Raw genomic sequence first — 24,582 nt, 5'->3', positions numbered from 1 at the left:
TCTGCATTAAATTCCATTTGCCAATCCCTTGCCCACTTTCCCAGTTGATCTATATCCTGTTGTAACCTTAGACAACCTTCTTCACTGTGCACTATACCACCAATTTTGGTGTCATCTGCAAACTTACAATCATGACTCCTATATTCACAACCAAGTCATTAATATATATGACAAACAGAGGGCCCAGCACCGATCCCTGTGGCACACCACAGGTCACTGGCCTCCAATCTGTAAAACAACCCTCCACTACCACCCTCTGCCTCCTATCACCAAGCCAATTTTGTATCCAATTGGCTAGCTCACCCTGGATCCCATGTATTCGAACCTTCTGGACCAGCTTACCATGCAGGACCTTGTCAAAGGCCTTGCTAAAGTCCATGTAGACAACATCCATCGCCCTGCCCTCGTCAATCCTCTTGGTCACCTCCTCAAAAACTCAAATTCGAGAGACATGATTTCCCACGCACAAAGCTATGCTGACTATCCTTAATCAGACCTTGCCTTTCCAAATGCACATAAATCCTGTGTCTCAGAATCCCTTCCAATAACATTCCCACCACTGATGTAAGGCTCACCAGCCTGTAGTTCCCTGGCTTATCCCTGCCGCCCTTCTTAAATAAAGGCACAACATTAGCTATCCTCCAGTCTTCCGGTACCTCACCCATGGCTAACCATGATACAAAAGTCTCTGCCAGGGCCCCAGCAATCTCCTCCCTTGCTTCCCATAGCATCCTAGGATACACCTGGTCAGGCCCTGGGGATTTATCCACCTTAATGCACTTCAGAACCTCCAACACCTCCTCCTTTGTAATGTTGATATGCTCCAAGATATCGCTGTTCCCTCCCTTGAACTCACTGGCTTCCATGACCTTCTCCACGGTAAATACAGATGAGAAATATTCATTTAAGACCCCGCCCATTTCCCATGGCTCCACACAGATTACCACACTGATCCTTAAGGGGACCTACTCTCTCCCTAGCTAACCTTATACTCTTAATATACTTATAGAATCTTTTAGGATTCTCCTTTATCTTACCTGACAGGGAAATCTCATGGCCCCTTTTCGCCCTCATAATTTCCTTCTTAAGTGTAGTCCTACATCCCCTATACTCCTCGAGGGGCTCGCTCGATTCTAGCTGCCTATACCTGACATATGCCTCCTTCTTTGTCCTGACCAGACCCTCAATATCCCTCGTCAACCAAGGTTCCCTAAACTTGCCAGCCTTGCCCTTCCATCTAACAGGAACATGCCGGCCCTGAACTCTTCCTATCTCACTTTTAAAAGCCTCCCACTTGCCAGACGCCCCTTTACCTGTAAACAGCCTCTCCCATTCAACTTTTGAGAGTTCCTGTCTGATGCCGTCGAAATTTGCCTTCCCCCAATTTAAGACTTCAACCTGAGGACCAGTCCTATCCTTTTCCACAACTATCTTGCAGCTAATAGAATTATGGTCACTGGTCCCAAAGTGCTCCCCCACTGACACATCAACCACCTGCCCAGCCTCATTTCCTAAGAGGAGGTCGAGTGTAGCCCCTTCTCCAGTAGGGCCATCCACATACTGCTTCAGAAAACTATCCTGGACACACTTAAATTCTTCCCCATCTGATCCCTTAGCACTAAGGCAGTTCCAGTCAATATTAGGGAAGTTAAAATCACCCATTACAACCCTATAATTCCTACACCTATCTGTGATTTCCCTACATATATGCTCCTCCAATTCCCTCTGACTATTGGGGGGCCTATAGTATAATCCCATCAAAGTGATCACCCCTTTCTTATTTCTAAGTTCTACCCATATGGCCTCGCTGGACATTCCCCCCGGGATATCCTCTCTAAGTACTGCCGTGATGTCCTCCCTAATCAATAGATTAGATTAGAGATACAGCACTGAAACAGGCCCTTCGGCCCACCGAGTCTGTGCCGAACATCAACCACCCATTTATACTAATCCTACACTAATCCCATATTCCTACCAAACATCCCCACCTGTCCCTATATTTCCCTACCACCTACCTATACTAGTGACAATTTATAATGGCCAATTTACCTATCAACCTGCAAGTCTTTTGGCTTGTGGGAGGAAACCGGAGCACCCGGAGAAAACCCACGCAGACACAGGGAGAACTTGCAAACTCCACACAGGCAGTACCCGGAATCGAACCCGGGTCCCTGGAGCTGTGAGGCTGCGGTGCTAACCACTGCGCCACTGTGCCGCCCTTAATAGTGCAACTCCCCCTCCTCTCTTACCTCCACCTCTGTCACACCGGAAGGATCGGTACCCTGGAACATTGAGCTGCCAGTCCTGCCCATCCCTCATCCACATTTCCGTAATAGCCAGAACTCTGGACATTCTTTCTAAAACTTCCCTGCCCCTCTTTCCCCTTTATTTTATTTTGAGATACAGCACTGAAACAGGCCCCTCGGCCCACCGAGTCTGTGACGACCAAGAACCACCCATTTATACTAACACTGCAGTAATCCCATATTCCCTACCACCTACCTACACTATGGGCAATTTACAACGGCCAATTTACCTATCACCTGCAAGTCTTTGCTGGTGGGAGGAAACCAGAACACCCGGCGAAAACCCACGCGGCCACTGGGAGAACTTGCAAACTCCGCACAGGCAGTACCTAGAATTGAACCTGGGTCTCTGGAGCTGTGAGGCTGCAGTGCTAACCACTGCGCCGCCCCCTGATAAAACCTTCCTTGAATCTACCTCTGACCCAGATTTTGTTCACCCCATCTCAACTCTCGATCTGCGGATGGACTCACTCTGGAGCATGCGCGATGCTGAGTAGGTCGTGGATAGCACGTTTAGTGAATTGGTCACACCGCAGATTAGGATTGCTGAGGGAGAAAGGGAATGGGTGACCAAAAGGCAGCGCAGGAGTCCCCTTCGGTCATCTCCCTCCAAAACAAGTATACTGTTTTGGATACTGTTGAGGGAGATGGCTCACCAGGGGAAGGCAGCAGTAGCCAGGTCCATGGCACCGTGGCTGGCTCTGCTGTTCAGAAGGGCAGGAAAAAGAGTGGAAGGGCTATAGTCGTAGGGGATTCAATTGGAAGGGGAGTAGATAGGCGGTTCTGTGGTCGAAAACGAGGCTCCCGCATGGTATGTTGCCTCCCAGGTGCACGGGTCAGGGATGTCTCAGATCGGCTGCAGAACATTCTAAAGGGGGAGGGTGAACAGCCAGTTGTCATTGTGCACATAGGCACCAATGATATAGGTAAAAAATGGGATGAGGTCCTACAAGCAGAGTTTAGGGAGTTAGGAGCCAAGTTAAAAAGTAGGACCTCAGAGGTAGTAATCTCAGGATTACTACCAGTGCCACGTGATAGTCAGAGTAAAAATGAAAGAATAGTCAGGATGAATGCGTGGCTTGAGAGATGGTGCAGGAAGGAGGGGTTCAGATTTTTGGGACATTGGGACCGGTTCTGGGGGAGGTGGGACTATTACAAATTGGACGGTCTACACCTGGGCCGGACTGGAACCAATGTCCTTGGAGGTGCTTTTGCTAACGCTGTTGGGGAGGGTTTAAACGAATGTGGCAGGGGGATGGGAACCAATTGAGGTCAGTTGACAGTAAGGAGGTAGTAACAAAAGCCTGTAAGGAACTAGATAATGAAGTCAGTGTGACTAAGGGGAAGAGCAGGCAGGGAGCAGATGATGAATATAAAGGGACTGGTGGTGAGGTGCATTTGTTTTAATGCAAGAAGTGTAGTAGGTAAGGCAGATGAACTTAGGGCTTGGATTAGTACCTGGGAGTATGATGTTATTGCTATTACTGAGACTTGGTTGAGGGAAGGGCATGATTGGCAACTAAATATCCCAGGATATCGATGCTTCAGGCGGGATAGAGAGGGAGGTAAAAGGGGTGGAGGAGTTGCATTACTGGTCAAAGAGGATATCACAGCTGTGCTGAAGGAGGGCACTATGGAGGACTCGAAAAGTGAGGCAATATGGACAGAACTCAGAAATAGGAAGGGTGCGGTAACAATGTTGGGGCTGTACTACAGGCCTCCCAACAGCGAGCGTGAGATAGAGGTACAAATATGTAAACAGATTATGGAAAGATGTAGGAGCAACAGGGTGGTGGTGATAGGAGATTTTAATTTTCCCAACATTGACTGAGATTCACTTAGTGTCAGAAGTCTGGATGGAGCAGAATTTGTAAGGAGCATCCAGGAGGGTTTTCTAGAGCAGTATGTAAATAGTCCAACTCGGGAAGGGGCCATACTGGACCTGGTGTTGGGGAATGAGCCCGGCCAGGTTGTTGAAGTTTCAGTAGGGGACTACTTTGGGAATAGTGATCACAATTCCGTAAGCTTTAAAATACTCATGGACAATGACGAGAGTGGTCCTAAAGGAAGAGTGCTAAATTGGGGGAAGGCCAACTATACCAAAATTCGGCAGGAGCTGGGAAATGTAGATTGGGAGCAGCTGTTTGAAGGTAAATCCACATGTGATATGTGGGAGGCTTTTAAAGAGAGGTTGATTAGCGTGCAGGAGAGACATGTTCCTGTGAAAATGAGGGATAGAAATGGCAAGATTAGGGAACCATGGATGACAGGTGAAATTGTGAGACTAGCTAAGAGGAAAAAGGAAGCATACATAAGGTCTAGGCGGCTGATGAAAGACGAAGCTTTGAAAGAATATCGGGAATGTAGGACCAATCTGAAACGAGGAATTAAGAGGGCTAAAAGGGGTCATGAAATATCTTTAGCAAACAGGGTTAAGGAAAATCCCAAAGCCTTTTATTCATATATAAGGAGAAAGAGGGTAACTAGAGAAAGGATTGGCCCACTAAAGGACAAAGGAGGAATGTTATGCTTGGACTCAGAGAAAATGGGTGAGATTCTAAACGAGTACTTTGCATCGGTATTCACCGAGGAGAGGGACATGACTGATGTTGAGGTTAGGAACAGATGTTTGATTACTCTAGGTCAAGTCGGCATAAGGAGGGAGGAAGTGTTGGGTATTCTAAAGGGCATTAAGGTGGACAAGTCCCCAGGTCCGGATGGGATCTATCCCAGGTTACTGAGGGAAGCGAGAGAGGAAATAGCTGGGGCCTTAACAGATATCTTTGCAGCATCCTTAAACACGGGTGAGGTCCCGGAGGACTGGAGAATTGCTAATGTTGTCCCCTTGTTTAAGAAGGGTAGCAGGGATAATCCAGGTAATTATAGACCGGTGAGCCTGACGTCAGTGGTAGGGAAGCTGCTGGAGAAGATACTGAGGGATAGGGTCTATTCCCATTTGGAAGAAAATGGGCTCAGTGATAGGCAACATGGTTTTGTGCAGGGAAGGTCATGTCTTACCAACTTAATAGAATTCTTTGAGGAAGTGACAAAGTTGATTGATGTGGGAAGGGCTGTCGATGTCATATACATGGACTTCAGTAAGGCGTTTGATAAGGTTCCCCATGGCAGGCTGATGGAGAAAGTGAAGGCGCTTGGGGTCCAAGGTGTACTAGCTAGATGGATAAAGAACTGGCTGGGCAACAGGAGACAGACAGTAGCAGTAGAAGGGAGTTTCTCAAAATGGAGACGTGTGACCAGTGGTGTTCCACAGGGATCAGTGCTGGGACCACGGTTGTTTGTGATATACATTAATGATTTGGAGGAAAGTATAGGTGGACTGATTAGCAAGTTTGCAGACGACACTAAGATTGGTGGAGTAGCAGATAGTGAAGGGGACTGTCAGAGAATGCAGCAGAATATAGATAGATTGGAGAGTTGGGCAGAGAAATGGCAGATGGAGTTCAATCAGGGCAAATGCGAGGTGATGCATTTTGGAAGATCCAATTCAAGAGTGAACTATACAGTAAATGGAAAAGTCCTGGGGAAAATTGATGTCCAGAGAGATTTGGGTGTTCAGGTCCACTGTTCCCTGAAGGTGGCAACGCAGGTAAATAGAGTGGTCAAGAAGGCATACGGCATGCTTTCCTTCATCGGACGGGGCATTGAGTACAAGAGTTGGCAGGTCATGTTACAGTTGTATAGGACTTTGGTTCGGCCACATTTGGAATACTGCGTACAGTTCTGGTCGCCACATTATCAAAAGGATGTGGATGCTTTGGAGAGGGTGCAGAGGAGGTTCACCAGGATGTTGCCTGGTATGGAGGGCGCTAGCTATGAAGAGAGGTTGAGTAGATTAGGATTATTTTCATTAGAAAGACAGAGGTTGAGGGGGGACCTGATTGAGGTGTACAAAATCATGAGAGGTATAGACAGGGTGGATAGCAAGAGGCTTTTTCCCCCAGAGTGGGGGATTCAATTACTAGAGGACACGAGTTCAAAGTGAAAGGGGAAAAGTTTAGGGGGGATATGCGTGGAAAGTTCTTTACGCAGAGGGTGGTGGGCACCTGGAACGCACTGCCAGCAGAGGTGGTAGATGCGGGCACGATGGAGTGTTTTAAGATGTATCTAGACAGATACATGAATGGGCAGGAAGAAAAGAGATACAGAACCTTAGAAAATAGGCGACATGTTTAGAGAGAGGATCTGGATCGGCGCAGGCTTGGAGGGCCGAAGGGCCTGTTCCTGTGCTGTAATTATCTTTGTTCTTTGTTCTTTTGTTTAACTCTCCACTTCTAATTCAGTTTCCTTTACTTTCTGGTCGTGGCTCTGGAGTGCTTTTGGATATTTTTCTGTGCTAGTTAAGATGCAACCTCAGGATAAACTGCCTCTATGCTCACATGTATTGAGATGTTTGTCTTGGGAACACAACCTTATGGAATCCCCTAAATACAGCAAGATTGATTGTCAGGTACAAAGTAAGAGACCAAAACAGCTTTAATTACAAGTAATGTCATGAAATGTTTCTAATTCTGCAAATTCCTTTGTTAGTTAAATTAGTTCAGCTCACCGTTCCTCTGTACTGGAAGCCTGTGTGAATCCTAACACCACAGAGTACCGTTTTTAAATGTAGTGCACAGCAGGGCAATTCAATCAATGCATTGCACTGAGGTAGAAGCTACCCTAATTCCAAGTCTGTAACTGGCAGTAATGTGACTGCCTGCACTCACTGTGCATGTTCTATATTCACTGCTATTTACTGGAAGCAGAATGCAGAGCTGTTTATAAACCTATCACTATTGACCCACAATGCTCCAATCCAAAATATTTCTAAATTAAAACTACACAACTCTAAACAATGGACTGGGGAGTTTAGTGGCTACATTATTGGACTAATAATCCAGAGAAAAGGAGTTCAAACCTCATCATGGCAGTTTAAAAATTTGAATTCAGTTTAAACAAAACTGGAAATAAAAAGCTGGGATCAGTGAGGAAGTGTGCTATCCTTCCCCAGTCTGGGCCTGTTACTTATCAACAGGATCAACACTTAGCTAGAGTTACAACAGTGCTTCTGTTTTGATAAAAATATTTATTGAGGACTCAAGTCAAACAGAACAAATGTTGGACATGAGGGTCATCAAGAGGACACTGAAAGGACTTGTGACAACCAGTAAATGTTGTCAAAGATGGCAAGTTAAAAATAGAACAGAAACCATGGTAACTTGGGAAGATGTGTGCAAAGAAGTGACAGGTCTAATGACAGACTCTGTTTCCAGTTTCATTTTTGAATGAACTGTTTAAAAGGGGTTGGAGTTTTTAAAAAATAAAACTGAAAGGCAGAACCCCACGTCAGCCCAGCCTGTTGCATCTCTGTAAAAAGCCTGAAGGAGAGAACTTCCAAGAGAATTCCCAAGGAAGCAGAGAAGACCACAACCCAGTTCAGCTGTCCAACACCTCTCACCAGTGGCACTGTATGCACTGATCTGATCAGCAGACCTCTGATGAGTTATACCTCTACCTCCCTCCACCCCTCCTACAGCTCGGGGCCTCTCTAATTTAGGCCTGCAAGCATCCTCAATTTTAATCACTCCATCATTGGTGACTGTGCCTTCAGCTGGCCAGGGCCCCAAACTCTAGCATTCCCTCTGCATCACTATTTCTCTATCTCCCTCTCCTCCTTTGACCAACTCCTTAAAACCTAGCCCTTTGCCAAGCTGGAGAGAACCTGTTCCAATATCCTTCTGCATCTTCGTGTCAGTTTTTTTTCCCCAAAATACTCATGTGAAGCATCTTGGGGCATTTTATTATGTTAAAGACACCATAAAAATACAAATTGTTCCTATATAAATACAAATTGCTGTTTTGAAGAGACATGCTTGCAAACCATTTGAAACTAAATATTTGTGACACATATTGAACATTGTGAAATCAGATTCCTGACCTGTGAATGCAGCATTTGATCTTTTCCTGGTGAATGGACTGTATCTGTCCAATCCTGAGGCAGCACCTCCTTTGGGAGCAGTTAACAATCCAATCAACATTTTCTTGGAAGATTATTCTTGGGTATACTGAACTGTGGAGTGACAGGACCCAAGCCCCACTCAGTGTCTGGGACTGGAGCTTCCTACAGGCCCAGACTTGGTAAGGACAGCAGCTTTCCTTCCCTAAAGGAACTAGATGAGTTTTGACAGCAATCCAATGGCTTCACGTTCACTTTTCCTGACACCAGGGAGGACCTGCATTAGCACTGAAGAGAGGCAGATGAAGCTGGGACAGTGCGATATATTTTTTATTACATCCTTACAGCTATATTTTACAGTATATGATAATTCTCAAATCATTGCCCAGTTTTTAAACCAACACAGTGTTGGAATCTCACAATGAAGCTCTTGTCAGTGATCCAGAGCAGAGTTTGGGGGGGGGGGGGGGGGGGGGTCGGTCCAGGGTCACAAGCAGGAGGAGGGGATGGGGAAAAGGGGGCAAGGGAGAACAGGGAGAGTCAGAACCTTTGGGACAGCCAGCTTTAACACGTAGAAGGCACCAATGGGAACTGCTCTGGTCAACAAGACAGAAACAAACGAGAAATGAATACAGCATTTGGACAAAAATGTAAACCTTACTTTTCAAAAACAGCTGTTAAGAATACTTCAAAAAGCATATATATATAATTTTCACAATAGACAAAATATCTTAAGTGCTTTAAGCAATAGAGATGTTCAGACTGAGCTCTGCCTGCAGACAATCTGTCTGAAGCATCATTCAATAACTGCCATAGCTAGAACTTTGGTTAAAAATATCATTGACCCTTCCCATTCTTATATAATAGTACAACTCTGTTCTGTGCTTTGCACAGGAAAAATATATATATTCATACATTCCTTTATATTATAGGCAGAGAGACATCTTTTAAAAGCTTAAACACTCCGAATGTCTATCAACAGGAAAAATTGCAAGCACTTCTTTTCACAAGTTTAAGAAACCCGTTAGAGTTATATCTGATGATACTTGATGTAAAATTTGCCACTTGGAGACTCTGAATGAAAACCCTCAACAATTCAAAGAAATTCCACCACCTCAAAAAAGTTCATTTTCCCCAAGCGTGAGAAAGCCAGTGGTCAGCGGGCACGGCAGAGGTCTGACTGCGGTTCTGCTGGTACCCGGTATTGGGCCTTGGTGTTGGTGATTGCTCCGTGTTTCTGTCGCAGGTGGAGTCGCAACTGGCTCTTGTGGCGAAAGTGCAGGTTACATTTCTCACACTAGAGAGAGAGAGAGAGAGAAAAAAGAAAGAGAGAAAGAAATAATTGGCGGCAGAAAGATTTTAGAAATTTATACACAAATACTAAGCTGGAACACTAGGTGTAAGCCATGGTTCAGTGGCGATCACTCTCTCCACGTGATAATGGGATCGAGTCTCAGCCCAAAGACCTGAACCCATAATCCAGACCGCCACTTGCAGGGGTTGTACTGAGGGCACACTGCACCATCGCACTTTCAGATTAAACCAGGCCCTGGTCTTTCCTCCCAGCAGGATAGAGAAGAGCCCATGACACTATTTGGTTCTCCTCAGTGTCCTGGGTCAATATATACCCATCCACCACCATCAGCAAAACTGGTCATTTACTGAGCACAAATTGACTACTGTGCTTTCTACATTACAACAGACTACAATTCGACTTGGCAGTTTTCATCCTCTCCACTGCTCACCATTAAACCTCAGTGTAGCTCAAGGAATGTTGAGTTTCTGGGACTGAGTTTTCACCCACCTCAAAACTAAGTAACTGTGAAGTTGGGTTGGTCACAAGTAAATGTAGCCCTGGGGCGAGAGATTCAAGATCAAATGCCATCTTGCAGTCCCTGCACACATTAAATCTGAGCCAGCTCAGAGATGATCTCTGCTACAACCCCTGCCCTTCATTCCAGGCTGATGTACGTATGAAACTCCCTTACCGCTTCATCAGGGAGAGGGCTGCTTCCCTTCCCTGCACACCACCCCCACTGTCCCAACAGTGTCTGGGAAGGGGAGGATCAGGACCATTGGAATCCCAGCAAGAAGGTGTCTCTTCTCATGAATACAAGCAATGGGCAGTTACTTTTGGAATGTGGGCATCACTGGCAAGGTTGGATTCATTGCCCATCCCTCATTGCCTTAAAACACCACAAATCGTACAGCCGAGGTGCTTACTGAGATCAGGAGCGGGTGGAGAGACTTCCTTTAGTGAGTGAACAATCAGTATTTTTGGCCACTTCACTTTCTTTATCTGATGCCAATCCACAGATTCATTGACTTGGGTTTGATCACTGGCCCTGGTGGGATTTGAACTCTACTTCTGGATTGCCATCCAGGACCAGTGACCCACACTGCCATCAGCCCTTGCCCTGCCTGGCACCCCTCATCCCACTTTGCTTGCCCTGCCAGCCCCCCACTGTTTACTCACATGGTAAGGCTTCTCTCCTGTGTGGATCCGGAGGTGACTCTTGAGCGTCTGCAGATGTCGGAAGCGAGTCCCACAGATCTCACATGGATAGGGTTTCTCTCCAGTGTGGATCAGCACGTGAGCTCGGAGGTGAGCTACCTTTGGAGACAATAGGTTAGAGTGAGCAGGGACAGAGGATGGGCCTCCTTACAAATAATCTTTCACAACAGGTGCAGGTCCAGGAACCACAGACTGCCTTAAATGTTGTCTGGTTACCAACCCTCCTGCCACTGAAAACTGTTTCTTTATTTACTGTATCAAAACCCTACACTTTTGAAAACCTATTAAAATCTCTCCTTAACCTTCCCTGCTCCAGCTTCTCCAGTCTCCAATAGCTGAAGTCCCTCATCCCTGGGACCACTTTAGCAAATCTCCTCTGCACCCTCTCCATCCTTCCTATAATACCAAACTTAGCTACTGGATGGAGCAGGTTCCCATCCTTTCTATCAGCCTGTGACCCCACCAACACTTCAGCTTATCTCAGCTTTTTCAGAACAATAAATATGAAACATATTTCAGTAGGTATTGTGGAGGAGCACAGCTGAATTATCACTCTGAAACTCAGGCTTTTTTTTTTAAACCAATAACCTCCAGACAACTCCACACAACAGCAAACCTTGCAAAGGCCCAGCCGGCAGCAGTTATCTGACTCCAGACATTTGGAAAGTTGAGTGTCATCATGTAAGAAATGGAACTGCTGCAGAAAATGGAACTTACCAGTTTAACATTGGAGTTGGTTTCTGTTGCAGAGGGAGAGATCTACCTGGAAATACTGATCATATCATGGGCTTGGACAGATCAAGTGTAATCGCAGAAACGTAGCTTTTTTTATTTTAGAGTTTTAATCTTTTTGGCGTGGCAGAAAAATACATTCTCCCATTTTGCCAACCTAAAGGTCAGCTGCCCTGTAGAAGACTAACTGGTCCAATCATCTGCTCAGGAACAGTCCCATGTGAAATACTCTAAAGGGAAAGAATTTACAGGACCATGGGGAGTGGGATTAATTGAACAGCTATTTTAAAAAGAGGCACAATGAGCTGAACAGCCTCCTGCTGTGGTGTATAATTCTATAAGACTTCCACAAAGACTAGTTACAGCACTCCAGATTCTGTTCCACCCAAAAGCAGGGTAGGAATTTCAGTTTATTTACAAGATCTGAACTTGACATTGTATTATTACTGATCCTTCATTAATAAAGACAAATTATAAAGCAAAACCTTCATAAAACACTGGTTTGACCTCAGCTGGAATATTGTGTTCAATTCTGGACACCATACTTTATGAATGATGTCAAGGCCCTGGAGAGAGATTTACTAGAATGGTACCAGGATCTGGGACTTCAGTTATATGGAGAGACTGCAGAAGCTGGGATTGTTCTCATTGGAGCAGAGAAGGTAAAGGGGAAATTTAATAGAGGTGTTCAAAATCATGAGGGGTTCAATAGAGTAAATAAGCAGGAACAGTTTCCAGTGACAGGAGGGATGGTAACCAGAGGGACACAGACTTAAGATAATTGACAAAAGAACCAGAGATTGGGGGGGGGGGAAAAGATGAGAATTTAAAAAAATATATTATAAACAGAGTTGTGATCTGGAACGTGCTGCCTGAAAGGGCAGTGGAATCAGATTCAATAGAAACTTTCAAAAGAGAATTGGATAAATACTTGAAGGGGGAAATTTTGCAAGGATATGCTGAAAGGGCAGGGGGCGTGGGATTAATTGGATAGTTTCTTTGAAGGAAGGTACATACAAACCTGGACAAATCGTGCTCCACAGGTCTCACATTTGTACGGTTTCTCTCCAGAATGGATGCGCGTGTGTGTCTTCAGGTTTGCTGGACGGTTGAATTGAGCTCCGCAGATATTACACCGATACGGCTTCTCCCCTGCATGGAACAGAGCAGCAAGTTAGAGGTGGTGAAACCCACAACACTGACCGAGCAAACCCCTCGCCCGTCTGCAGCCACAACCCCCCCCCCCCCCCAAATTACCCAGGGTCAGGGTCCCTACCTGTGTGCACTGTTTTGTGACTTGCCAGGTTTCCCTTGTAGCGGAATGCAGCTTGACATCGATCACATTTGTAGGGCTTGTCGCTGTGTGATTGGACCATGTGCCTCTTGAGGGCAGCATCATCAGAGAATTTACAGTCACACTCATTACAGAAGAAAGATCCACTCTCTGAGCAAGCACAAACACTTCAGGGTTAGTCCAAGGATGGGTGAAACTATCCAAGCAAACGTTACACATGGAGATACCAGGCTCTGCCCCACCCCCATCCTCAGCCACCCTCTCCTCACCAGCACCCACTGGGTATCAATTCCCAGTACAAGCCGAGGTCAGGAGTGCAAGCAGAGAGCTGATGCAAGGGGGCTGGGAGGGCACTGCCCCGGAACAGACACAAAACCAAGAGTGATCAGGAGGGGTGTCCCTGTGGAACACTCCCCTCAACCCTCCCCCATCTCGAGTCGAGAGATCATGAGACCCCCAACACGCCAGCCATGAACACAAACTCAGCACAGATCAGGGATCAAGCGGCGAGGGATCTCCTGGTTGATTTGCCTCAGAATCATACAGCATGTGAAAGATACCCAGACACACCAAATATGAACAGACCAAATCTTCCCTCCAAGCATGGCAATAAATGGGGGCATTTTTACAAACTAATAATGAGAAATCTACTGATTGTAGATAAAAATCAGTTACAGGAAAAACAACCTGTTAAAACTGTGCAATGTTCTGAAAGCACGAATAATTTTAACAGAAGAGCAACTCTAGACTAATCGAGTGCAATTTCTTCTCAGTAAGGCTTTGACTTTCTCCCCACGCTGACCCCGCCAAAGCCCACACTAATTCTCACCCAGCATCAGGCAACACGAGAAGCAATGGAATTTTAAAGCAAGCTTTTACACTGAAGGTAATAAATTGTTAAATGCTTTCCCAATCCCCCCAATTTCTTGAACTGTAATGGTTTTAACAGATAAAATGTAATGCACATTACAGAAGCTTCTTCTCCCTTCCCATATTTTAAATTCCCATTTATCTCTGAATATTCATTCCCATTGGACAATCAATGAGACTGGAGTCACATGTAGAATGCAATAAGGACACCAGGATCCTTCCCTGAAGGTTTTCAGTGGCTTTTACAGCACAGTTCATGCTCATTGTTCCTGGTGGCAACTCAAACTTATTGAATTCACAACTTGCCCTGGTGGGATTCGAACTCAACCTCAGGCACTGGTCCAGCACTATAACCTTTTCACCGCTGACACTCATTTTCCCATTTCTCATCTCTTACCCAGAAAGATAGAAACAGAAAATAGGAGCAGGAGTAGGCCATTCGGCCCTTCGGGCCTGCTCCGCCATTCAAAAAAGATCATGGCTGATTGTCTAATTCAGTATGCTGTTCCCACTTTCTCCCCATATCTCTTGATCCCTCTGGCATTAATATATCTATCTCCTTCTTGAATATATTTAATGATTTGGCCTCCACTGCCTTCTGCGGTAGAGAATTCCACAGGTTCACCATCCTCCGAGGGAAGAAATTTCTCATCTCGGTTCTAAATGGCATTCCCCGTATCCTGAGACTGTGACTCCTGGTTCTGGACTCCCCAGTCATCAGGAACATCCTCCCTGCGTCTAGCCTGTCTAGCCCTGTTAGAATTTTATAGGTTTCTATGAGATCCCCTCTCGTTCTTCTAAACTCTGGTGAATATAGGCCTAGTCGACCCAATCTCTCCTCATATGTCAATCTACCATCCCAGGAATCAGCCTAGTAAATCTTCTTTACACTCCCTGCATGGCAAGAACATCCTTCCTCAGATAAGGAGACCAAAACTGTACACAATACTCCAGATGTGGTCTCACCAAGGCCTTGTATAACTTACTCCTTCCTCACTATTGTATTGATTTTCTCCTTTACTAACAACGCTACCCCTCCTCCTTTCTCTTTTTGTCTGTCCTTCCTAAATATTGAATACCCCTGGATGTTCAGTTCCCATCCTTGCTCACCCTGCAGCCATGTCTCCGTAATCGCAAATATATAACTGTTTATATCTATTTGCGTTGTTAATTCATCTATCTTATTGTGAATGCTCCGTGCATTAAGACACAATGCCTTTAGACTTGTCTTTTTAAGATGGTTCGTCATCTTAGCTTTATTTTGCACTGTGGCCCCATTTGTTTCTCGCCCTTGTTTTCTCTGCCTTCCACTTTTGCTTCTTACCTTTCAGTCTTTCATTTCTATCCTTGTTTCCGTCTCCTTGCTCAGATTCCCATCCCCCTGCCATTCTAGTTTAAACCCCACCACCCCCCCCCCCGCCCCCCATGAAATTGGCTCCAGATTTGCCCACACATTCAATCAGTACACAAATAATCCCAGGCATTTCTGAAAGATAAATGCTGCCCAGCTATAAAATCTTAGGGTCTCACCTGAGCTGCAGTCAGAGAGTTCGGACTGTGTCTCGGTCAGTTCTTCTCCCAGGTGAGACACAGGAGTGTGATGGCATAGCTCAGGGTGTTGGTGAGCCGGTGAGTCACATGAACAACACTTGCGTGGGTAGGTGTCCAAAGGCGATGGTTGCCCGTTATCCAGTGAAGACTCCTCTGGTGACCTTAGTCAGAAAAGATCAGAGTGAGACCCTGTGGAAACCAGTTGGTAAGACTGTGCATATGAAGCTGTCCTGAGAAGATTTGCTTTTAACAAATGTTAGTCTCCAGGATGCAGCAAGGAAGGGGCAGGGAAGAGAAACATTGAATAAGATGCTGCACAATACAAGCTTATTTTTAAGAAATGTATTGTGTTTGTCTAGGGGCTAATTGGACAGCTCTTTCCAAGAGCCAGCACTGACACAATGGCTCCCTTTGCTCTAAGATTTTATGATTGTAAAGTTGCATGTACCTGTTGACAAGACTGTTGAGTTTGCTCGCCTGGGGGATGTGTAGCTCATCCCCATCAACATCCATTTTCGCTGGTGTTTGGGTTCCCAAAGCCTCGGCATCAGCAGACTGGCGGAAAGGTGGAGGAGAACCAGTAAAGGTCGGAGCTGAGCCATTCTCAGGGTCTAGTTGGTTGTCATTTTCAGTTTTTGAACTCTGGTTCAATGAGTTCAGGATAATGAATTTGTACTTTTTCCAGTTGCAGGCTTTGGGGTCAATTGGGCTCTTGGCTGTGGGAGATTCTGAACACTGGGTCCTGAAGGCATTCCTGCTGCTGCTGGATTCAGTTGGTGAGTTGGGTTGACAGTCAGATTTCAGAGGGCTCCGAGGTCCAATCAAGGGGCCTTTATGATTAACAGGCAGGTTACTGGATTCCATGTGTCCTCGCCTGCTGTCTTTCAAACCTACGTTTTCTTCAGCCTTCCTGTTAATATGCGGTGGTGAGGAAGAGTAATTTGCCAAGTTACTTGCAGCAGGCTGCATGAACATTTTGGAGCTATGAGTTTGATTGTAGTGCAAATCCATTTTAACATCACCTTCCCTGCAAACCTCTCTGGGACAGAAAACAGTTGCGTGACAAACATTGGAAGAGATGTCAGTGACAGACCGGCTGCTACACTTGGTGAAACCTGTGTCACTATTCTGCTGCACACAGTTACCCTGGTACCTCCTCAGCTTTGGGACGTCAGACAAAGGGACATGGGCGTCTCGGAACTCATTAACCATGTAAGGATTTCCAGAATAACTGTGAACAGGGAAGTGGCTATACAAAGGGTAAGGGTGTGGCGAGTGAGACATTACGTTGTAAACACTCGTGGTTAAAGTTCGCCTGTCAGGGACTGATGCATCTCGCAGCATGTTTTCCGTCACTTCTGATTTTTGAAAGCTTAGTACTTCTGGAGGTAACATTGCATTACTGGAGAGAAACTCCTCCCGGGGTGGGCTGATTGTAGAACAGATATCTTCACTGTTGGCAAAGAAATCAAGGTTAGTAACAATTTTCAGCAAAAGGGAGATTACATGCAACATTGATCCACCTGACGGATGTCAGTCCCGCATCCCTCCCTCCATCCATCTATCCATCCATCTCTCTCCCCAAACAGTCTCTTCCCTCCATTCACCCCCCAACCCAAGTCCTCCTCTCTTCCCTCCCATCATCCTCCTCCCTCCACCCCCAACCTCCCTCCCTCGAGCCTGCTCTACCATTGACGAAAGTCAGTCATTGCTGACCTTCTACATCAACTCCACTTTCCTAGTCTATCCCCATACCCCTCGATTCCCTTAGCGCCCAAAAATCTATCAATCTCAGCCTTGACTGAACATCCAGAGCCCTCTGGGGTTGAGATTTGTGAAGACTCAACCCTTTGAGTGAAGAAATTTCTAATTTCAGTCCTAAATGGCCATCCCTTTATCCCGAAACCATGAACCCTAATTCTAGACTCTGCAACCAGGGAGCAACAGCTTGGAATGCCCTCTAAGAATTTTAGATGTTTCAATGAGATCAACTCTGAGTTTTCTAAACTTGAGAATACAGGCCCATTCTATTCAATCTCTCCTCACTGGACAGCCCCCTCATCCCAGGAATTAATCTGATGAACCTTCATTGCATCCCTCCAAAGCAAGCATATCCTTCTGTAAGTCAGCAGACCAAAACTGTACACAGTTCCAAGTTCTATTTGGAACAGAGAAGGATAAGAAAGAGTCACAATGGAGGTTTTCAAGATAAGTTAAGTAAATAGAGGGGAGACAGGGGTATAGTGGTAATGTCACTGGGGTAGTAATCCAGAGGCCCAGGCTAGTTCCCTGGGGACCATGAGTTCAAATTTCACCATAGCAATTGGTGGAATTTAAATTAATGTAAAAAAATCTGGAATTGCAAGTTAGTTTCATGGCACCATTATTGAGACCATCATAGATTGTTGTAAAAACCCTTCTGGTTCATTAATATCCTTTAGGGAAGGAAATCTGCCGTCCTTACCTGGTCTGGTCTACATGTGACTCCAGATGCACAGCAATGTGGCTGACTCTTAACTGCCCCCCAAAAATGGCCCAGCAAGGGCAATTGAGTGGGCAACAAATGTTGCCACCCATATCCCATGAAAGAATAAAAACCAAATTCCGTCTGGTGAATGGGTCAATTGCCAAAGGTCATGGATTCAAAATCATTTGGAAAAAAGTGGAGACACAAGGAAAACCTTTTTTCACTCAGTCGTCTGGACCTGGAATGCCCATCCAGAAAGGGTGGTGGAAGCGGATTCCATAAATAATTTTTTAAAGGGAGTCGGACAGGATCTTGAGAATGAGAAACTTACAGGATCATGGACAAAAGGAGGGGTGTGGGGCAAAGCACAACTGCTCTTTTAAAGAGCCAGTACAGGCACGGTGGGCCGAATGGCCTCCTTCGTTTGTGATTTTATGAAGGTTCCAGATGTGGACTCACCAAGGCCCTATATAATTGCAGCAAAATGTCCTTACTGTTTAATACCAACCCCACCTGCAATAAAGACTTGGAGCTATATCACCGTTCCTTCACTGCCATGGTCAAAATCCTGGAACTCCCTAACAGCACTGTGGGTGTACTTACATCCCAAGGACTGCAGCAGTTCAAGAAGGCAACTCACCACCACCTTCTCAAGGACAATTAGGGATGGGCAATAAATGCTGGCCTGGCCAGTGACACCCACATCCCATGAACGAATAGAAAATATTCTATGTGCCTTCAGAATTGCTTGCTTTACCTGTATAATGTTTCCATATTGAAAAGGATTAGGACAGATTTATACACAAACCAAATGTAAACGGTCAGTTGTCTCACCTGGACTGTAGGTATCTGCGGCATGTGTCTGCCACATGGTCCATCTGCAGGTAAAGGGCTGTGTTCATCACCAGCATGATGCTACTGTCTCTCAGGGGCAGGCGGGAAGTGTACATAAAATCCAACAAAATTCCAAATCCCTCTGGGTCAACGTCTGGGTCCAAACTAATCAAATTCAAGTTAAACTTCATCTGATCAGTGAAGATGGCGTAGAAAAGGCCGCTGAAAACCGAACAAACAGCACTTTGTCAGCACAATGCAGAGAGGGGGTTCTCCTGGGCATTTAGACTATCCAGGTCTCATGCATGGTGCTCCTGGTTGGGGTTCCCAAGTTGCACACAAGTCACTTGTGCTGAAATGGGCACTGTTCAACCAGACTGGTCATGTGACCAGTCAGAAAGGAACTACATTGGAGACTTGTAGATAATTTCATGCCTTGTGAATGCTCCTCAGGAAGAGGTCATGACAGTGACGAGGAATCTACAGGTCTGGCTGCTGGCAGATTCCAGCATATATGAGAAGGACTGTAAGTGCATTGGGGCGCAGTGGGGAGAAGAGAGAGGATGGAGGCAGGAAAGAAAGATTGCAATAAGATGGGCAGTCTGTCAGCACACTTTCACCCAAGGTACCTGAATCTGGAGCTCAGGCTGGAGGAGAGCTAGAAGTGAGATTGAGCACCAAGCCTGCTGCTGGCTGGGAATTTTTTTATTCATTCACGGGATGTGGGTGTCGCTGGCAAGGCCAACATTTATTGCCCATCCCTAATTGCCTTCGAGAAGGTGGTGGTGAGCTGCCTTCTTGAACCGCTGCAGTCCTTGGGGTGTAGGTACACCCACAGTGCCGTTAGGGAGGGATTTCCAGGATTTTGCCCCAGCAAGTGAAGGAACGGTGATATAGTTCCAAGTCAGGATGGTGCGTGGCTTGGAGGGGAACTTGCAGGTGGTGGTGTTCCCATGCGTCTGCTGCCCTTGTCCTTCTAGTTGGTAGAGGTCATGGGTTTGGAAGGTGCTGTCTAAGGAGCCTTGGTGCATTGCTGTAGTGCATCTTGTAGATGGTACACACTGCTGCCACTGTGCGTCGGTGGTGGAGGGAGTGAATGTTTGTAGATGGTGTGCCAATCAAGCGGGCTGCTTTGCCCTGGATGGTGTCGAGCTTCTTGTGTGTTGTTGGAGCTGCACCCATCCAGGCAAGTGGAGACTATTCCATCACACTCCTGACTTGTGCCTTATAGATGGTGGACAGGTTTTGGGGAGTCAGGTGGTGAGTTACTCGCTGCTGAACTCCCAGCCTCAATAAGCGGTGATTGGAAACTACCTTCACGCAACAGCCTGTGTGGGAATCCAACACAAATGGTACCATGGGGAAGGTGCAGGCACATTGCTGAAACAGTGCAAGAAAGCCTCTGATTTCTAGTGCCTTTGGCCACCTTAGGATGTCCCACAGATTTTTCAGCCAATGAAATACTTTTGGAAATATAGTCATTGTTGTAATGTAGCAAACAGCAGCCAATTTGCACACAGCAAGATCCCACAAACAAGATAAATGAACAGATAATCTGCTTGTAGGTGTTGACTGAGGGATAAATATTGGTTGGGACGCAAGGGAGAACTCTCCTACTCTTCTTCAAAATAGCGGTGCTTACACAGAGGACCTTTACAGTCCCAAGGTGGCAAATGGGACCTCGTTTTAACGTCTCATCCAAAAGTCAAAACCGTCAACAGTGCAGCACTCCACAATACTGCACCAGATGGGTAACAGCTGGATTTCCAGCTCAAGGCTCTGGAATAGGGCAATGAACCCACAACTTGCTGACTCAGAGGCCAGAGTGTTAGCCACTGAACCATGGCTGATTAATAACTCTACACAAAGTAGCTGCCTGACAAGGGACATTGAGTGCTCACAGTACAAGAGTAAGCCCTTTCCTTCACCTTGTTTAGGTTTTTTTTTTGTTTTAAGGGTGTGATTTAATGAGTCTCCACTGCTCCCACCTGCAGGCCATGAGCACAGTCTTGTGGGCTCGGAAACGCTGGCAATCCACTAAGATAGTAACATCAGTCAGAATGTCCCGGGATCGCAGACGGTTGAGATTAAACAGCACATCACTCGCATGCCTGGTGAACTGGATGCAGCTGTCTGCTGCAGAGGCCATCACGTCTGAAACACAAGCACAGATATTTACACGCATCACACTATTACAATCCAGAGAAACAGCCACCTCAGAATTCCACTGGTACATCCCGATTTAATCCCCATTTTACTGAAGCTCATTATCCCAACTGGATCCAGGAACCCAACTTTCATTGGAAGATTGTTGAAGCCTTTTTTTTTTTAAGATCGACACAAGCCACAGGTTGAAACGAGAGATTCTATTTAGCATTATTTCAATTCTTGCACTTTATCCAAAAATACAAATAAAAACTGCACACAATTATCTAACCTGCATCCGTTTATCTATTCAGACTGCACCTCACATTCAGATCAAAGTCAAGTACATGGGATACAATTAGCAGCTGGTTTGAAATTAACTCCTGGCTCCAATCAAATTAAGATTAGTAACTGCAGCAAAATTTACAAATATGTTCAAGATTCTAACACTTTCCAGAAACTCAAACTTAAAAACAAACTAGGACCCAATAGACCTTTAACTTACCCAGATGAGCGTCCCAAAGCACAAGAGTTCAGCTCAGTGACAAGTCTGAAAACAGAAAAGGAAAATGCAAAGATGAGTCACTTGTGGTTTCAGTCACATCACTAAAAGCCAGTGAGATGCCCTCTGCAGCTGTGGGATGCCCTTAAAGAGTCAACAAGCTTTGCAGAGTTGAGACTTGCATTTAAAGGCCAAAACATATTTAATTAAAATGGAGTGTATGGATTAAAATGCTCTGTTGTTCAAACAGTGAGTCAACAGCAGAACAGTGACAGACGTGGCCAGCATCAAACCAACATCGTTCCTCACTGTCTGAGACCAAACACTGTGGCCAGAGGATGCTGAACAAAGTCTGTTGTGTGGCCTGCAGTACCTGTCTGGCTTCCAGCTCCATTGATGGAGTGATGGGGGAGGTCCGAGTGTAGGACCAGCTGCCGGACACCCCATACTGACCAGTTCCTATCCTGCTGTAATGGAAGATTTGATATTAAGGAGCCAGTCACATTGCACAGCTCCCAAAAGTCCCAACTCTGGAAAACAAAATACACAATTTTATGCCACACACTCTTAAAGGATAGAACTCACCCTGGCCATACCCTGACCCCAGGGCTGTGAGAGTATCTTACCCCTTCGCTCCAGTGCTCGGTCTCTGCTGGACAGAGTGCTGCAGCACCTGATGGACCCGCTTTCAGACCAGAGACATCCCCCTCCCCAAGGCCCTCCAAAGGTTTACTGCAGATATTAAACCCACAAAAAACCTTCCAAATGAACTCTTCTGAAGCTACAGCACAGGAAGGTTTTACACCTACACTTTCTGGAATGCAGAGAGCGACTCTGATTTCATCTTTCCACTGTGTGGTTATCTCTCTCTCTCTCTGAAAAGCCATCAGACTTCAGCGAAATCACTATCAGATTGTACAGGCTCTGCTACTCGAAAGGAAATTTCCCACATCAGATTGAGCTAAACTTAAAGTTGATTTGAGTTAAAAAGCTCCTTCTACCCACAGTGGCTGCAGGAATGAATTGAAAAACACCAAGATCAAGAACCAGGATATCGAAACCCTGGGGAAGGGGGGGGGGGGGGGGGGGTGTGGGAAGGGGGTGAGACCGAGGGGGGGTGGGGGGGGGGGGTGGGAAGGGGGTGAGACCGAGGGGGGGGGGGGGGGGGAAGGGGGTGAGACCGAGGGGGGGTGGGGGGGGAAAGGGGGTGAGACCGAGGGGGGTGGGGGGGGGAAAGGGGGTGAGACCGAGGGGGGGGGGGGGGGGGGGGGAAAGGGGGTGAGACCGAGGGGGGGGGGGAAAAGGGGGTGGGAAGGGGGTGAGACCGAGGGGGGGGGGGAAAAGGGGGTGGGAAGGGGGTGAGACCGAGGGGGGGGGGGGGGGGGGGGGGGTGGGAAGGGGGTGAGACCGAGGGGGGGGGGGGGGGGGGGGGGGGTGGGAAGGGGGTGAGACCGAGGGGGGGGGTGGGAAGGGGGTGGGGGTGGGAAGGGGGTGAGACCGGGGGGGGGGGGGGGGGGGGGGGTGAGACCGAGGGAGGGGGGGGGGGGGGGGGGAGGGGGTGGGAAGGGGGTGAGACCGAGGGGGGGGGGGGGGGTGGGGGGTGGGAAGGGGGTGAGACCGGGGGGGGGGGGGGGGTGGGAAGGGGGTGAGACCGAGGGAGGGGGGGTGGGAAGGGGGTGAGACCGAGGGGGGGGGGGGGGAGGGGGTGGGAAGGGGGTGAGACCGAGGGGGGGGGGGGGGGGGGGGGGGGGTGGGAAGGGGGTGAGACCGGGGGGGGGTGGGGGGGGTGGGAAGGGGGTGAGACCGAGGGAGGGGGGGTGGGAAGGGGGTGAGACCGAGGGAGGGGGGGGGGGGAGAAGGGGGTGAGACAGAGGGGGGGGGGGGGGGTGGGAAGGGGGTGAGACCGAGGGGGGGGGGGGGGGGGGGTGGGAAGGGGGTGAGACCGAGGGGGGAGGGGGGTGGGAAGGGGGTGAGACCGAGAGGGGGGGGGGGGTGGGAAGGGGGTGAGACCGAGAAGGGGGGGGGGGGGGTGGGAAGGGGGTGAGACCGGGGGGGGGGGGGGGGGGGGGGGGGAAGGGGGTGAGACCGAGGGAGGGGGGGGGGGGGAGAAGGGGGTGAGACAGAGGGGGGGGGGGGGGGTGGGAAGGGGGTGAGACCGAGGGGGGGGGGGGGGGGGGGTGGGAAGGGGGTGAGACCGAGGGGGGAGGGGGGTGGGAAGGGGGTGAGACCGAGAGGGGGGGGGGGGGTGGAAGGGGGTGAGACCGAGAAGGGGGGGGGGGGGGTGGGAAGGGGTGAGACCGGGGGGGGGGGGGGGGGGGGGGGGGGAAGGGGGTGAGACCGAGGGGGGAGGGGGGTGGGAAGGGGGTGAGACTTGGGAGATGGGTGAGGGTGGGAGGGCTCCTGGAATTAACATTTATCCCTCAAGCTACAGGACTAAAAAAAATCACTGTCATCACATTTCTGTTTGTGGAATCTGGCTCTGTGCAAATATCTTTAAATGAGCTTATGAAGCAGCCCAGGACATGGGTGGATCCGCAAGACACATCATCCATCTGTGCGGAGGGGCTCAGAATCGCAGACTTGCCCAATAGCACAGGGCACATTCTCAGCCTGTGCCAGACCCCGGGACCCCTGCCCTCCACCGCCCCGCGACCCCTGCCCTCCACCGCCCCGGGACCCCTGCCCTCCACCGCCCCGGGACCACCGCCCAGGACTGTCTCAATACCGGCGGCGGGCTCGAAGTGGCGCCCCAACCGCGGCAGTACCGGCGGATGGCGCCAGGTGGCGCCCCGGGCCATGGAGTACCGGCGGATGGCGCCAGGTGGCGCCCCGGGCCATGTCCACTGGGAGGAGGCTCGGTCCCGCAGGGTTAGTTCACAAAGAGACTCTCTGCCATTTAGAGCAGCAGAGGTGAGAAAACCCAGGAGGACTGTGTCCAGTTGCAGGTACCACACTTTAGGGAGGTGAAGGCATTGGAGAGAGAGTCGAGGAAAGATTCACAAGAATGGTTCCAGGGATGAGGAATTTCAGATAAGTAGACCAATTGGAGAAGTTGAGATTGTTGTCCTTAGAGCAGAGGTTAAAGTGAGATTTACTATGGATTCAAAATCAAAGGGTTTTGAAACTGTCTCCAGTGAGCACAAGGATGTTTCTATTGAAGTGAAAGCGGGAACAGGTTACTGATTTGGATGATCAGCCATGACTATAATGAATGGTGGAGCATGCTCGAAGGGCCGAATGGCCTACTCCTGCTTCTATTTTTCAGTGATAATCAGAAGACAACTTTACAGCAAGAGAACGGGGGTAAAATTGGACACTTATGCAAGGAACAGTGATCTGGAATGCACTTAGAATGATGTGAACGGGCAGTGGAATCACTAACTTTCAGAAGTGGTTGGATAAATACTTGA

At 47.8% G+C, this 24,582-nt stretch overlaps 1 protein-coding gene across 3 annotated transcripts in view; it reads right to left on the bottom strand.

Moving 5' to 3' along the window:
- Positions 1 to 8,576: 8,576 nt before the first annotated feature.
- bcl6aa (BCL6A transcription repressor a) overlaps positions 8,577 to 24,582 on the bottom strand; it is a 20,894-nt gene continuing 4,888 nt past the window's right edge. Inside the window, exons 1-11 of one of the 3 annotated variants that reach the window (XM_068042856.1) lie at positions 21,799 to 22,209; positions 21,546 to 21,702; positions 21,176 to 21,220; positions 20,514 to 20,679; positions 18,526 to 18,747; positions 15,673 to 16,677; positions 15,204 to 15,385; positions 12,786 to 12,953; positions 12,531 to 12,661; positions 10,739 to 10,876; positions 8,577 to 9,559 (exon numbers count right to left, since the gene is read on the bottom strand). In XM_068042856.1, coding sequence (XP_067898957.1) covers positions 9,419 to 9,559; positions 10,739 to 10,876; positions 12,531 to 12,661; positions 12,786 to 12,953; positions 15,204 to 15,385; positions 15,673 to 16,677; positions 18,526 to 18,747; positions 20,514 to 20,674 — 2,148 coding nt within the window. In that variant the 5' untranslated portion in view covers positions 20,675 to 20,679; positions 21,176 to 21,220; positions 21,546 to 21,702; positions 21,799 to 22,209 and the 3' untranslated portion in view covers positions 8,577 to 9,418. Of the gene's footprint in view, positions 9,560 to 10,738; positions 10,877 to 12,530; positions 12,662 to 12,785; positions 12,954 to 15,203; positions 15,386 to 15,672; positions 16,678 to 18,525; positions 18,748 to 20,513; positions 20,680 to 21,175; positions 21,221 to 21,545; positions 21,703 to 21,798; positions 22,210 to 24,582 lie in introns of those variants that run through there. The other 2 variants (XM_068042857.1, XM_068042855.1) reach the window with 2 other exon arrangements.

The sequence above is a fragment of the Heterodontus francisci genome, chromosome 11 (assembly GCF_036365525.1).
Source record: "Heterodontus francisci isolate sHetFra1 chromosome 11, sHetFra1.hap1, whole genome shotgun sequence".
Classification (NCBI taxonomy): Eukaryota; Metazoa; Chordata; class Chondrichthyes; order Heterodontiformes; family Heterodontidae; genus Heterodontus; species Heterodontus francisci.
The sequence above is the reverse complement of the archived record's forward strand: the minus strand, read 5'-3'. Positions and strand labels throughout refer to the sequence as shown.